This window comes from Meles meles, chromosome 2 (genome assembly GCF_922984935.1).
Source record: "Meles meles chromosome 2, mMelMel3.1 paternal haplotype, whole genome shotgun sequence".
Classification (NCBI taxonomy): Eukaryota; Metazoa; Chordata; class Mammalia; order Carnivora; family Mustelidae; genus Meles; species Meles meles.
In genome coordinates, this window is record NC_060067.1 from 143782993 (window position 1) to 143799297 (window position 16305).

At 39.6% G+C, this 16305-nt stretch overlaps 1 protein-coding gene across 8 annotated transcripts in view; it reads left to right on the plus strand.

Moving 5' to 3' along the window:
• The window catches only part of SH3D19 (SH3 domain containing 19), a 199596-nt gene that overhangs the window by 99329 nt on the left and 83962 nt on the right, over positions 1–16305 (plus strand). For 7 of the 8 annotated variants that reach the window (XM_045998241.1, XM_045998242.1, XM_045998244.1 and 4 more), the window contains exon 2: positions 9978–10017. In XM_045998241.1, the coding sequence (XP_045854197.1) occupies positions 9978–10017 (40 nt within the window). Of the gene's footprint in view, positions 1–8171; positions 8282–9977; positions 10018–16305 lie in introns of those variants that run through there. The other variant, XM_045998247.1, reaches the window with a different exon arrangement.

Sequence of the window (16305 nt, forward strand, 5' to 3'; positions counted from 1 at the left end):
TTCCCTGCTTTTTCTCCTTTTCCCTGCAGATGAAGGAGTCTCTGGTTAGAGTGGTTTCTGATATTTGCTCATTTTGTAGAGACAGGTGTAAAAAGGTAAAACTTTGTTATAACATCTGCGAATTAATCAAAACTAAAGGAATAAGGAGTTGAAGAATGGGCCTTTTGCCCATTAAAGAAAAAAAAATCATCATTTTTACCCTAACAGCTGAAAAAGCAACCTGTGGTTAGAGATGTTATCTATCCTTTGACACCTGAAATAACAATTAAATAACAATTTTTTAAAAGATTTTACTTATTTGAGAGAGTGAGTGAGAGAGAGAGCGAGAGCATGAGCAGGGGCAGAGAGAGAAGCAGACTCCATGCTGAGCAGGAAACCTTATGCGGGGCTCAATCCCAGGACCCTGAGATCATGACCTGAGCAGAAGGCAGACACTTAACCAACTGAGCCACCCAGGCACCCTGTTTTTTGGATTCTTACAAAAGAAATCCATTCTGTCCTAAGATATAGAGGCAGATGTCAGTAATTTTATACATATATATGTATACATACATATATATACATACACATATAAATAACATTTTTAGTAACATATTATAAATAGAAATGTTTTCTCTGTTTTGTTTCTTTATATCACTCATTAATCCTACTCCAGAAATTTATTTTAGAGATCTTGGGTCTCAAAAAATGACTGTGAGGGTTTAATACCTTCAGGATGAACTAGGGATGGGGAAAGACTTCAAAGATGGGAGAGGTGGTGATTCTTGGTTGGCACAGTTTTCATCTTGAAGGCATTGCCTCTGTCTGCCTTTGAGTTCTCTTTCTTCTTTCTGCTGCTTACTTAGGCCTTATTTATCACTTCTGTCAGAGGCTGCAGTGGGAAAATGAAGAAAAGTGTAAGTCCAGATTTATTAATTTTTTATAGTTAGCCCTTGGTTCAAAAGGGTAAGAGGCTGGAGTGATTGGATAAGAGGAGATTTGGAAATTAATTATTAGTACAGTCCTGTCCTCTTGACCAGGAATAAGCAAGAGAAAAAAAATTCCATGAATTAAAAACATCCATAGTGGACAAAGGATAATTAACCTTTTTAGATCATTGTACTCACAGTATTATGAACTCTATGCATATTGCTTCCCTGATACTATCATCATCATAATAAACATTTACTGAGCATTTATCCTAGTCAGCAATCCTACGGTCCTTTGTATGTATTTCTTCTTGTACTCCTCATTCAGCTTGCAGAGACATGGGTACTCCTGTTACCCTTTCTTACAGAAGTGGATACTGAGGCTTATAGTGCTTAAATATCTTGCTAAGGCCATTCAGGTAATAAATGGTGAAGCAAGAACTTGAAATGAGGCCGTTTGACCTAGACTACCTGCACTTAACCTCTGTCTGGGTTGTCCTACTGAAATAGTTGTCGATTATGACCCAGTAGTAGGTACCTGGAGGCACTAAGTGCACTCATCTCGGTGGAACACGTAATTCTGAGATGCACAAATTAACCTAAACAATGATAAAATCAAAGATCAATAAGTGAGGGGAATATAGAAAGGACATTTAATACCATCTTAAAAGATCAGGCCTTGACCTGATAGGATTGGAAGGGATACGCCTACTCTATTTGCATTTGGGTCCTGTGCCTGGCCCTATCCAGCTGAGATCATTAGAGCCCGGCCACCTGCATACCCCACTTGGTGCTGGCCGCGGAGCTCCTCACACCAAGCTCTGTGTAAGGGACTTTAGTTTTCCAGGGGAGTGGATGGTGATGATAAGATCACACCGTGTGCCAGGCTACCAGATACCAAGTATGACTTCATCCTCAAATTAGTTTGGTAAATCCTGTGTTAAACAAAGTTAAACAGGTTTTTGTTTGTTTGTTTAATGGCAAGATTTCTCAGAGCCTTTAAGATACTAATATGCTTTGTGACTATCCAAGAGGTTGTCATAATTTGGGAAATACTGAAAGAAATACCTGTTACTGAGTCACTTTCTCAGGTTGCCTTTCTTGTAGCGTATCTTACTTATTCTAAGTAAAATTTATGACTCCGTTAGAAAAACCCTTAGGAATGACCTCATGTTTTGACTACGGCTCTAATATTTTTAATTTGGTAGTTGGGGGAATAGAGATTCAAATTTAACTAAAAGGTCTTTTTATCCCTCTTTGAATCATGAGTTTCACTTGCAGAAGACATGTGATTTTGTACCAAAAAGAGGTCTGAGAGTAATTATTAAGAAAATCATTAGGCAGCCTGAGGTGGGAACAGCAAGGAGAATTGATGGCACCCTGTTCTAAGCCTGGTTCCGTTTCTCCTGCCTCACCACCTTGCTCCCAGGACCAGAGTGGCACTGGTAAAATGTCCATCTTTCTGAAGTTGCTATCAAATGCACCTTGGGGTGAAGAGGGGCAGTGTAGATGGTGCCTCTGATTTTTCATCTCTGAAGCTATTACCTTAAAAAGCCTGGTTCAGTAGTGAGTTGCACTCAATAATCAAAATGATTCAGTTGAACTATTTTAAAGAAAAAAATATTATAAAAGTTGCAGTCTCATGCCAAATAGGTGATTCTTCTTTGAGTTCAAATGTGCTGTCGTTTCTTCCTCTATGTACGGTTTGGTTTGGTGAGAGCTACTTTGAGACATGAGTAGACCAAACATGGGTCATTAATAGGGCAGAGGTGACTCTTGAATCATGACTGTGTTTATAAAAAGTAAAAACACATATGGGCATTCTTAGGAAGACACATTTTTTTCACTGGCATTCATAGGACATTACCATCATCAACAAACATGTACAGATGTAAATGTTTACAGTCTGCCTGTGAAGCAGAGTTTTAAGATAAAGTCCTGCAGGGGTGCCTGGCTGGCTCAGTCAGTAGAGCTTGCTACTTTTGATCTTGGGGTCATGAGTTCAAACCAACCCCCCCCCCCCCCCCCCGCCCCGCCCACCACCACCACACAGAGTTTACTAAAAAAGAGTACTGCCCTCATCAGGCACACTGATTAGATAAGGGGATAGACATGTGCCTGAAACTTTAAGTAATAAGACACATATGCTAAGTGTCAAGTGAGTGATACAGATAGTATGAGAATTCTGATGGGATGTGGTAGGCAGAATAATGTTGCCCCCTCAAAGATGCCCATGTCGAAACCCCGGAACCTGTGAAGATGTTATTTTGCATGACAGAGAGAAATTAAGATTGCTAATCAATTGACCTTGATACGAACAGATAATTTTGGATGATCCTGGTGGGCCTCGTGTAATCCGAAGTGTCCTTTAAGTGGAAAAGGGAGGCAGAAGAGGTCAGAGTGAATGAGAGGAAGATGTAAAGATGCTGCGTTGTTGGAGGAAGGGTCCACAACCCAAGGAATGCAGGTGACTTTGAGAAGTCAGACGAGGAAACAGATTCACACGTTGAGCCCCCAGGAGGACTATAGCTGGGCAGACACCTTGACGTTCAGCTTAATGAGACCTGTTTTGACTGCTGGTCTCTAGAACTATAGTATAGTCAGTTTTTGTTGTTTTAAGCCACTAAGTTTTGGTAATTTATTACAGCAGCAAAAGGAAATGAAATATAAGGATGCTGAAAAGAAAGAGGAGTCAGGGACAGTTTCATGAAGAAAGTGGTTTTGTGCCAGACACTAAAGATAGTTAGGTTGTGACAGGGTCATGGAATTTATGTTCCAGGTACTAAACTAAGTTCTTTTTTTCTTAATTGTTTAAAATTAACATATAATGTAGCATTTGTTTCAGGGGTCTAAGCTAAGTTCTTTATACCGTTGAATTCCTTTAGCTCACAAAAGCTCCATCAGGATAGCATTCTTCCCTATTGTGTAGATGAGACAACCTAGGTTTAAAGAGACTGAGTAACTTGTGTCGTCACCATAGGGCAGGACCAGTCACTGCCACTAGTAAACAGCTGGCCTTTTCACAAGATGGCAGCTGACATTCATTGATTGCTTACTTTGCACAGGCAAAGTGCTGAGGATGTCACGATATTAGCTCATGTAATCCTCTTAGACTCTAAGCATGAGGTGACTGATAATTTTTCTGAGGCACAGAGTTGTCTGGCCAGCAAGGTAGCTGAATTAGAGGAAAAGAGACTAGAACCAGAAAATCCAGTCAAGACGCAATAGTCCTGACAAGTGCTGATCAGAACATAAAATACAGGTAAAGGGGCGCCTGCATGGCTCAGTGGGTTAAGCCTCTGCCTTAGGCTCGGGTCGTGATCCCGGGGTCCTGGGATCGAGCCCCGCATCGGGCTCTCTGCTCTGCGGGGAGCCTGCTTCCTCCTCTCTCTCTGCCTGCCTCTCTGCCTAGTTGTGATTTCTCTCTGTCAAATTAATAAAAAATATTAAAAAAAAATACAGGTAAGGCAGTAGCCGTGGTGGGGGTGGGGGGCAGATTCCAGAGACAGTCTGCTTTGTTGAAACATAATTCCCTTATTGAAAAACACTTCCCATCCTCTCTAGTTTCTCCCTCTCTGTGTGATTAGGGTGCTGCATTTTAATGAGTTTAGACATTTTAGAATTAATAACAGGTGTCAGTATTGACCATGCTGTAGACTAAATTTTTCTTACCCATAGACGCATGGGTAGCAGTCCCAGAAACTCTATAATAAGCCTCCTGAAGTGGTAACTCACAGAGATTCTCTTTAATTTCTTGGTGTAGTAATAACTTGCTTAAGTTCAACACAGCAAATACATATTTATTGAAAACCTGCTATTTGAAAGAGCAGTATACTAGGGTGTCTGGGTGGCTCAGTCAGTTAGGCATCCAACTCTTGATTTGTGCTCAGGTCATGCTCTCAGGGTCATGATAAGTAGAGCACCATTTCAGGCTCCCTGCTCAATGGGGAGTCTGCTTCTCTCCCTCTCCCTTTGCCTGCCCCCTTCCCCCGCCACCCTCCCCCCAGCTTGTGCTCATGCTTGAGCTCTCTTTCTCTCAAATAAATAAATACAATTTTTTTTAAAAAAAAGGATGAAAGACCAATATACAGTTTACTATGGGAGTCTCAAAAATTACTTAAAGTCAATTTGGAGACATACCTGAATGAGAGTGGTGAAATGAACTGGAAGGAGGAGGTGAGTAAGTATTAGTGTTAGTAATTTTGTAGAATGAACCCTAGCTTCTTTTTAAGTAGACATATATTTTCAGTTTTCTTTGCCTAAATAAAAGAAGCATTTAAAGACTTTAATAAAGCCTCTGAAAACTCTTATCTCATATACGTGCAATTCCATCCATGAGCTATTTGAGTGGAACTACTTTCCCAGTCTTTCCAAGAGGCGCCAAAGTGAGATTCATGATCCATGAATATCTTCCTCCTTCTAATGGATGGACACATTATTTTATTTATTCTGTTTCTAAGTAATGAGGTAATGATATTGTTCCTGCAGGGAATTCTTTTTCAGAATGTGTGGATCCTTTGGTTAATACTGAATGGCACGCCTGTGCCTGGGTGGCTTAGTCTTTAAGCATCTGCCTTCAGCTCAGGTCATGATCCCAGGGTCCCGGGATCCCAGGGTCCAAGCAGGGAGCCTGCTTCTCCTTTTCTACTGTCCCCCCTTGCTTGTGCTCTCTTGCTCTCTCTGTCAAATAAATAAATAAAATCGTAAAAAAAAAAAAATACTGAATGGCACAAAGGATTTCTGTAGGATTGATCCATTTTTTAATTAATTAATTTTTAAAGATTTTATTTCTTTATTTGACAGAGATCAGAAGTAGGCAGAGAGGCAGGCAGAGAGAGGGGGAAGCAGGCTCCCCGCTGAGCAGAGAGCCCGATGTGGTGCTCAATCCCAGGACCCTGGGATCATGACCTGAGCCGAAGGAAGAGGCTTAACCCACTGAGCCACCCAGGCGCCCCAGGATTGATCCATTTTTTAAAAGTAACATATACTGTATACTCCCAAGTTGGGATTTGATAATAATCCTTGGGAGTATGATATAGAATCCCTTTATAGATAATACTAATTTTAAAGATACTATTCATTTTAATACCCTAATACGAGGTAGAAGGTGGCTTTCATTATACCACTTCCTATTCTGTTGTGAGCGTGGCTGTGAGTATTCATTCATGTCGACTTGAGTCTTCCCGCTAATTTCAAAGAATGATTTAGAACTTTCTACTGCCAACTTGAGTTAGTAGTCTAAGTTCCCTACCCAATGGGGTTTGATTTTTCTGTCCAGTTAAGTGATCAAAGCCAAATCCTCAAAGCCTGAATGTCTTACCATGGATTCTAATAAGTTCTAAGTTGGCCATTCTTCATAGTTTTAATCAAAGCAAAGGATGACATTTGCATTTTTGTCATCTTCATTTCAAAGTGTTTGCCGTATTACTAGATTCAGAATCACCCTGAATAGTTGCACATCAGTAGCCTCTGCCTAGCCATTCCCAAAAAGCTGTCCCTGCCAGAACAGGAGCCCATTTCTACCTAAGTGGAATATCACCTAAATATATAAACATTGGATTCATGTATGTCCAGATTATTTAGAATCACAAGTCATCAGGGCAGGAAATTTTGGGCAAAGAGTTCTCCTACAGAGTCACCAACCCATGATAATAACGTCCTCTTACTTTCCTGATCTCAGACCCCTTGATGTGCCTGGGTTCCCCCATTGCCTCCCAATAACATTTACACTCACACAGCCAACAACACCCTTTGCACCAGTTCTGCCTCATGTTTTGCTTGTGTTCTGCTTGTGGGATAGTCTTCCATTTCCTCAATTAGCTTTTTTAACCGGGACACGTGGATGAATAGGAACAGGGAGTGCAAGCATGTTTTCTTTTTCTCTCTCTTGCCTCACTGTGTGTGTGTGTGTGTGTGTGTGTGTGTGAGAGAGAGAGAGAGAGAGAGAGACATATACCTATGAGAGAGAGAGAGAGAGGGAGAGAGAGAGATATATGTACAAAACCAACAGACTTTACATTGCTATCCGGCCACGCTGACCTTCACGTTGAGAGTGTGCTGCTGGCCTTTGGTGGGCCCCTGGAGTTGTTGCACATTTGCTGTGGATAATGCACTGTTTGGCAGCTAAATGTTAGACTTGGAGCCTTCTTATTTTTATTAACTCTTTTTTTCATATAAATGGTGAGACTTTGGTCTGGTAAGTTATTTGTATGATTCCTGAGTATGTAAAAGTTCAAGAAACCTTTGCAAGTATATTCTCTCCTAATTATTTAAAAATTAGAAACTCTGAAAAAAAATTGGAGGCTGGGGTTATATGCCAAAGAGTATTTGACTTGAAATAAATAAAATCCATATGCTTAAAGCACTGTGTATAGTCAAGATGAAGTTTCCATATTTGCTGTGAATCTGTTCTCATTTTTCTTAACGGAGTTCTATCCAGATGTTTCATTATTGTTGGCAAGATCCAGATCCCAAATCTGCCCTCAGTGCTTTGTTTTTGTTCAGTCTTGGATTTTGAACCAAAATAATAACCATTTATTAATTTGCCAAAAATTCAGCATCGCCACTAGTGTTGTTTCTGGACAATTGCACAATCATCTTGATTGTCATGAAAATTACTTTGCTTAAAGTAAGTATCTAAAAATTTGTGTAGACACACAGATACACAACAGATACGTACTACATGCATACGTATTCAAGCTAAAAGATGGGTTATGGCAAAATGTGAAATCTGATTGTTTTTATACTTTGAGAAAAAAATAGTAGGACAAGAACACCTTTTAATTTGTTTTCCATTGTCAAGAGCTGGGGAAAAGGGGGATATTGTGAATAACAGATGATTTATCTTACCCTCAAATTATGAAATATATGGGTCTTGGGCGTGTTAAAATGTCATAATCACTGTGCACGTATATTTGCAAGGGAATAACACATACAACGCAGAGGGAATTTGGGAGAGAGTGTTAAAAATGTCTTCCAACAGATTATCAACTAGTTCGATAGAGAAGTATGGTGGGGAGGCATTTTATATCATCTTAGAGCACAAAGTATAAAGTGACTGTAGAATTTCCTGTTTTAACCAAGAATGAAGGAGAGCTACGAGGCTTTCGCTTCCTGAGTGGACACATTCCAGCTGTGTAGATTGGTCATAGCACATCTGCCAATCAGAACAGGCCCTGGAGGGAAGCCCTCAGATGCTGAGTCTTATTTACGCGCATCATGACTCTGTTTCTCCCCTCTTCCTGTGTGTTGTACCACTAGGGAGATTTGGGGGGGAGTTTGCTATTCCATGCCTAAATAAACTCTACGAAACTAGGATCCCAGCCACAGCAAATGGTATCCTGGGCAGATTTTTAGCTCATCGTTAGCCACAGGTAAGAGTTGTTGCTTTGTTATACGAGGATAGCTGATCTGCCTCCAGTTTTCAACTCTGCCTTGAGATATTTTCCTTTTGTTAACAAAACTAGCAGCCTAAAGCTGAAGAAGAGCGATTGAAAAAAATGATTAAAATGCTTATCTTGCTACGACTTTAAATTTTTAGTGCTCCACAAGTGAAAAAACATGATGTTTTTATTTGAGGGTGGGTAAAACGAAGTTAAGTTAAAGCAAAAGTTTTTTAAAGCGGCAGTAATACCAGGTCACTGTGGAGAGAAACTGGAACCAGAAGCATATTAACATTGTGCTTTTTGAGAGCAGTGTATCTAAACAAACATGTTTTATTGTGACTCTTCCTACGTGTTAGTCTTTCAGAAAACATACTTCCTGTGTACTAACTCCTTGGTTTAAAAAGCATTTCTTTTTCATTATGAACCTATTTAGAAAGAATTGATAAATACATTTAGCTGTGTGAATCTTAACGCCTTTTCTTCCATAATTCTCCCGAGAAGTTTTATAGTGTGTTTTTAGTATCTTTATGCTGTTCCACAAGCAGTGAAATTAGGGGGAAAATAATTCCTGTCCAGTCTTTGTTTTGCCATTAAATTCTATATTGTTTGTATTAATTCAGAAGATACTTCAGAAAACTGTATTTTAATAACATTGCGTAGGATTTTATTGTGGCTTACACTTTGCTTTCTGTTGTTAGTTTTTCCATTTCACTTTGTTTATTCTTAAGCATGTACTGAAAAAAAATTTTTGGAGGAAAAAAAAAAAGACAACCTGTGGATTTTGTAGTTCTTTCTCTTGTATACAGTTGTCTTCTGGTTAATTAACAGCCTTTTACAGGAGCCTTCAAAGAGGCACATGTGAAAACTTCAAGCAGCCATGTCCTTGTCTCTTACCCCGTGGCAAAGTTTCTCAACATCAGCTGTATCGACATTTTGGATGACATAATTCTTTGTTGTAGGCTGCATTGTAGGATGTCTAACAACATCACTGCTCTCTACCTACCACATACCAGTAGCTCTTTCTTCCCCAATTGTGACAACCAAAAATGTTTCCAGGCACTGTCAAGTGTCCCCAGGGGAAGGAGGCACTCGTGGTCCAGAATCACTGCCCTCTGTGTAGCACATTACACCTCATTATCAGTGAAATGGTGAAATCCAACTTCTGAAAAGTTCTGGGCACTAGAGAGTTAAGGATGAGGCTGTCTGGTTCTTAGGGTGTTTGCAGATGTTGCTGTAGCTGACTGCTCATTTTCCCCCCTCCCTATTCTGTTGGAAGCTTTTGCCAACCATGATTCATGGAATGATTTTTTTGAGCTGAGTAATCTGTGGCTTTTCAGTTTCCTTACTTTCTTTCCTTAGCTAAATTTGTTTGGGTTTTAGCAGAGTGTTTAAAAAACAGCCAAGGTCTTTGAAAATGAAATAATATGTGTAATGATATACTTTCCAAGTAGATGATTTTAACAAACCATAAAAACTTTGCATGCCTGTCTATCTTTGTATCCTTTGTACCTCTTCTGTCAGACAAATCTTTTCAACTCTGATGAACAGCCTCATACAGGGGAAGACACAGCAACCTTTGAACAGTCCTTGGTGAAATCTATGGTATGGCAGCTGGCATTTGAGAACTTCTTTCCCAGGGCTTCTGAAGAGTATTTTGACATGTTACTGTCTCCTTCCTTTACAGATCGCAACGAACGAAATAAACCAGAGCATCGTTCTTCAAGGTATGAGTTTATGGTTTTTAATAATTCTGTATAACACTTCTTATTTGAAAAATATTTGGAGGTAGTTCAAGTATCCCTTATTGAGTTGCTGTATATTTGAATCTTCTGTGGCATTCAGAAGCTTCACAAGGGAAATACTGTTCATTTTCAGAACAGAAATTCTTTATGAAACTATTGACTACCTGAAAGACATAGTTTTCTTGATAATTCCTATCAGTGACAGCTAAATCTTTACCCCCCCCCCGACAAATTATCCCCATTTCCTTCCTTTGGTGGTTTATTTTCTTCCCCTTTCTTTGACTGATATTTTTATAAGATATATATATATATATATATATATATATTTCTTTATTTTTTAAAAAAATATTTTATTTATTTGACAGAGAGAAATCACAACTAGGCAGAGAGGCAGGCAGAGAGAGAAGAGGAAGCAGGGTCCCTGTGGAGCAGAGAGCCCAATGCGGGGTTCGATCCCAGGACCCTGGGATCATGACCTGAGCTGAAGGCAGAGGCTTTAACCCACTGAGCCCCCCAGGCACCCCTATATTTCTTTTTTCTAATTATAAAACTAACATGGGCTCACTGTAGAAATATTTTAAATATCCTTTTTTATATAAAGCATTAAAAAACAAAGCAAAACAGCTTGTCTCCATTAGCTAGAGATAGCTGGTTACTGCTAGAAGTTTGGTGTAATTCTTCTAATTTTTCTCAGAATATATGTATTCCAGTCGAATTCTTTAAGTTCTTGTTGGATAGGTTCAAAGGCCAGAAAGGCTGTTTCACTTAAGCCCGTCACATACACCGTGAGAGCATGTATTTCACAAGACCTTCACCAGCACTGAAGAGTATTTTTTAAAATCCTTGTCAAACTTACAGGTGGAAAATGATCTAACTTCTACTCAGACACAAAAATGATAGGCCTGTGTTTGTTTGTTTGTTTTTAGCCTAGTTCTATGAAAGATTATAATTCCTTTAATATTATTTTCACATTATTTCACAGTCCATCACTTTTACTTTGCATTTTGTGTTGTGGGAACTGATAAAATGTAATAATGCATTCACTGGGTTGACCAGGTTAGTAAACCAAACCCTGATGCTTTTAAGGGGCACCTGGGTGGCTCAGTCATTAAGCGTCTGCTTTCGACTCCGGTCATGATCCCAGGATCCTAGGATCGAGCCCCACATCCAGCTCCCTGCTCAGCAGGGAGCCTGCTTCTCCCTCTTCCTCTCCCCCTACTTTGTATTCTCTCTCTCTCGCTCTGTCAAATGATAAATTAAATCTTAAAAACAAAAAACCTCCCCCCCCCAAAAAAAAACACCAAACCCTGATGCTTTTTCAAGGTATCAAACCCAGAATACATTGATCTCAAATGAATAAAAATACAAAGTCTATGAAAACTCCATTAGTTGGGTTCTTCCATTTTGCAGAGGTTATCAATCAACATATATCAGTGAGGCCTAATCTGGGAGAAAAATACAGTGGAATATTTGGAATGTAAGGCTGATTTTTTTTTTTCCAGGTATAATTCATATACATTAAAACTCACTCTTCTTGGTGTATGCTTCTATGAGTGTTGATGAATACATATAAATATGTAACCACCACCACGATCATTGTAAAGTCTATGAGACTGATTTTTTTATACTTAAAAATAATAATAGGGGTGCCTGGGTGGCTCGGTGGATTAAGCCGCTGCCTTCGGCTCAGGTCATGATCTCAGGGTCCTGTGATTGAGCCCTGCATCGGGCTCTCTGCTCCGCAGGGAATCTGCTTCCTCCTCTCTCTCTCTGCCTGCCTCTCTGCCTACTTGTGATCTCTCTCTCTAATCAAATAAATAAATAAAATCTTTAAAAAATAATAATAATAGAAAAAAGGCAGTGTAAGAGAGAAGACTTTAACTATGACACTGAAGGTTTGGTAAATCAAGCAATAGAAGTTTTAATTAGAACAAATATAAATCCTTACACTTGGCTCTGAAAGACCAACGGAACATAAGGACATAAGGGAGTTGTAACTTATCAGTATGTCTGAAAAAGTCTTGAGGATTTAGATCTTTGGAAATTTGTTGTGAGCCAAAAATATTGTCATTGCCTCCACCTCCCCCAAAAATGTGAGCATCAGTTTATTTATACTAAAAGAAATAAAATGTCCAATAAAAGAAAAGTAGTAGCTCTAGACCATACTTTTTTATATTCTATCTAATTCTGGATCCACAAGGCCTTGAAAAATTGAAGTATGTAGTGGACTGGCTATATTGATATCACTTGAGGAACTTAAAATAAAAAACGGAGTCCCAGGCTCCACTCCAGAGAATCTTACTCAGAAGTATAGGTGAGTGCGTCCTGGGAATCTGTATAGTAAAGAAGTCCCTCAATGAGTCTGTTGTGTGGCCATGTTGGGAACCACTAGAATAGAACACAGCAACTGAGTTGGGACTGGGAATATGAAAGAGAAGACTAGGATGGAACTCGAAGTTAAGTCCCAGGAAGACTTGTGTAAAGAGTTTGGTGAATTTTTAGCCTAGCTATGGAAGTTTGAGGAGGGACAGAAGTAACTGGCTTTGAGCACCTGAAGGGCTGTTATGTAGAAGACTCTAGCAGACTTGTTCCCCCTAAAGGCTAATCTCCACCACCAGAAACCAGGGGTCCTTGAAGGAATGGCTAATTTCGGGTCTGGGGAGTGGAAAGTACAGGTGAGTCTGGACTCATGGTGTGACGGAAAGATGGGAAAAGCTCAAATAATGGGTCATACCAAAAAGGCCTAGGAGGCAGTTTCAAGAACTTCCTGCTGGTCAAATCTGGGACACTTTGAGTATCAAAAAAAACCTTTAAGTGGTAACGGATTCTAACACATTGGGTTTTTTTAAATCCATGCAGAAGAACTTGTAGAATCAGAAAATCATCATTTTATAATTCTTAGTATATTAGTTGATTCAGGCAAGGATCATCAAGTGGCTACTAAAAGTTGGGCAATAAATTGTTGGAGGGACAAATATTCACACTGCCTTAAAATTATTTTTAACTACAAAGGGGGAAATGTAACTTTTCAGTGAATATTTCTGGTGATCTCATTCTTTTATTTATTTTTTATTTTTTTAAAGATTTTATTTATTTATTTGACAGGCAGAGATCACAAGTAGGCAGAGAGAGAGAGGAGGAAGTCCCGATGCGGGGCTCAATCCCAGGACCCTGATACCATGACCTGAGTGGAAGGCAGAGGGTTTAACCCACTGAGCCACCCAGGCGCCCCTGGTGATCTCATTCAGGCAGTCAACTTACATATCATCACTAGTGAGACATCCTGACAGTATATGTCTCCACATTGTACATTAGCAATACATACAGATACCAGGTAATGCAATAAAAATACAAAAAGCCTTAAAAAAGTTCTAGATTAAAAGAGACTGAATTTTTCTTTAACCTGGAATTTTAAAATCCAGATTTCTTTTAAAAAAGGTCCTTTGGGGATAATTAAGATTTAAATATGAATTTTATTTTAGATAATATTTTATTAATAAAACTTTTCTTTGGGATATTTAAAAAATGTTGTTATGTGAGAGAATGTCCTTATTCTTAAGAGATATACACAAAACTAAAAGAGGTAATGTAGTCTTATGTTCGGAGAATAACTCTCAAATGATTCATGAGTAAATAAAAAAGCAAGAGGTAGAACTGCAGAAATGGGAAAATAGTAATAATTGGTGAGTAGATGAAAAGCTTATGGGTGTTAATTGTGCTGTTCCCTCAACTTTTCTATGGACTTGAAACTTGGAAAATAAAAAGCAGCAGTGGAAAAAACCATTCCGTGTTCCATCGAGTCCCAGAGGGCAGAATGTGCATCCGTGGGTACAAGTTGAAAGGGATTGTATTTCTGCACAGTGTGAGGAAGGAATGCCTACCATAGCTGGTCAAGGATGGAACAGGTTACTCTATAAGGGAGCATTGCCAAGGAAAAGCTAGATAAGCTAGTGTGGGGAATAAGAAGATTCACACATGGCTAAATTACTATTCTAGGTGGTTCTAGCACTTGGCTCATTCAGTAGCTCATAGGTATTTGTTCAGAGGCCCTAATCTGGGCTCAGGGTACTACAGAAAATAAGAAAAAGTCTCCAGTGGCATGGAGCATAGAGCGCCCATTGTCTGGGATTCACATTCCCAATCTCAGCCCGTTTACTTGAAAGTCAACCTCCTGGTCCTCATCGCTGGACTTAGGCAATGCTAGTGGTAATCTTGAGGTTACTCAGGAAGTATTTTTCTTTGACCTCTAATTTATATTTTCAGATTCTCAAGGACCATGCTCCTAGTCTTGGTAACCTTAGCACTTAGTATAGTGCCTGGTCCATGATAAGCACTTAATAAATAAATGTTTGTCAGATAAATGCCAATTATTGTTCAAAGAGAGAAGGGAAATGCCAATGTCCTTCCTTTGCAATCGGGAGGAATCTGACCATCAAAAGCTTGCCGGTAACTGTTATTGACAATGTTTGTTACGAATACAGCAAGGAGTAATGCCCTAATAAGAAAGAAGAAATGTGGGGTGCCTGGGTGGCTCAGTGGTTTAAGCCGCTGCCTTCGGCTCAGGTCATGATCTCAGGGTCCTGGGATCGAGTCCCACATCGGGCTCTCTGCTCGGCAGGGAGCCTGCTTCCCTCTCACTCTCTCTGCCTGCCTCTCCGCCTACTTATGATCTCTCTCTGTCAAATAAATAAATAAAATCTTTAAAAAAAAAAAAAAAAAAAAAAAAAAAAAAAAAAGAAAGAAGAAATGTTTTTACAGGAAGGACCATTGTGTTCTGTGCGGGGAGTCTGCTGAGAATGGCCGTGACCTGTTGTCCCCATGCTAGTCTCAGCCGAGCAGGGCTACCTCACCAGGCCTGTGTTGCGTCTGCAGATTCATACCTGCTGCATCAGTGGAGCAGAAAGAAGAGAATATAAACAGAAACCACTTAATTTTGGTATTTTGTTGATTCTCTGCAGTCCACTCATTCGGCAGTAAGAATGGTAGGCTCACCGCCCAGCAAGGATGAGAGAGATGTGTTTCTTTTGTTGTATTTTTATAAGGCCGGACACATACAGCTTTTCCCAGTGAGAAGTGAATAAACCTGGGATGTCTGCCTTTCATTTCATTGCTGATAGAAGGAAAGCATAACTCTTGTCAAGTTAAAGGAAGAATTTTATCAGGTATAGGTCAACACTAAGATCTCAAGCTAAAAAATACTGCTTAAGCGTCTTTAAGAGGTTTGATGAGTGTTTTTTGATTCATCTTTTTATGTTGGCATTTAAAAAATTTGCCTGTTGCTGATTGAGTTCTTTTGTCTTAGAATTTTTTTTTTAAGATTTTTATTTATTTATTTGACAGACAGATCACCAATAGAGAGGCAGGCAGAGAGAGACAGAGAGAGAGAGGAGGAAGTAGGCTCCCCACTGAGCAGAGAGCGATGTGGGGCTTAATCCCAGGACCTTGAGATCATGACCTGAGCGGAAGGCAGAGGCTTTAACCCACTGAGCCACCCAGGTGCCCCGATTGAGTTCTCTTGAAGTCAGAAATACCTGAATTCTTGGGGGCGCCTGAGTGGCTCAGTGGGTTAAGCCACTGCCTTCGGCTCGGGTCATGATCTCGGGGTCCTGGGATCGAGTCCCGCATCGGGCTCTCTGCTCAGCGGAGAGCCTGCTTCCCTTCCTCTCTCTCTGCCTGCCTCTCTTGTGATTTCTCTCTGTCAAATAAATAAATCTTTAAAAAAAAAAAAAAAAGCAATACCTGAATTCTTGTCTTTGCCTTGTTAGTTTAAATATACTGTTTACCAAATTGATGTCCCATGGAACATTCTTATGTAGGATGTTAATCAGTATACAAGAAATAAATACCCATGCACAAAAAAGCCCATGAAATGGTGAGTTAAAACAAAATTAGACAAATTTCTTTGCTGGGATTTCACTAAGAGTCTTTGATACACTAAAGTGCATTATAAAACTCCAAGTGAGAGATTTACTATACAGGATTTTAAAAAATTTGTTTGCAGTTGTAACTTCCTTTCCCAGACACAGCTATTAATAACATCTAGAAAAATGTGCTGTGAAATGACAGTTTGGGAGAACTAATTGAGAGGGAAGTAGAGCTAAAGATAATAAAGAAAGTTAAGCCCTGTGGCAATAATGCCAGGAATGGAAAATTAGGAGCTCTTTTTGCTACCCTACCAGCTCTGAATAATAGATCCCAATGACTCATGGGGCTGAAAACCCAGCTACTTTGTCTTAAATGTTTTACCTACTACAAGGAAATAATTTACAG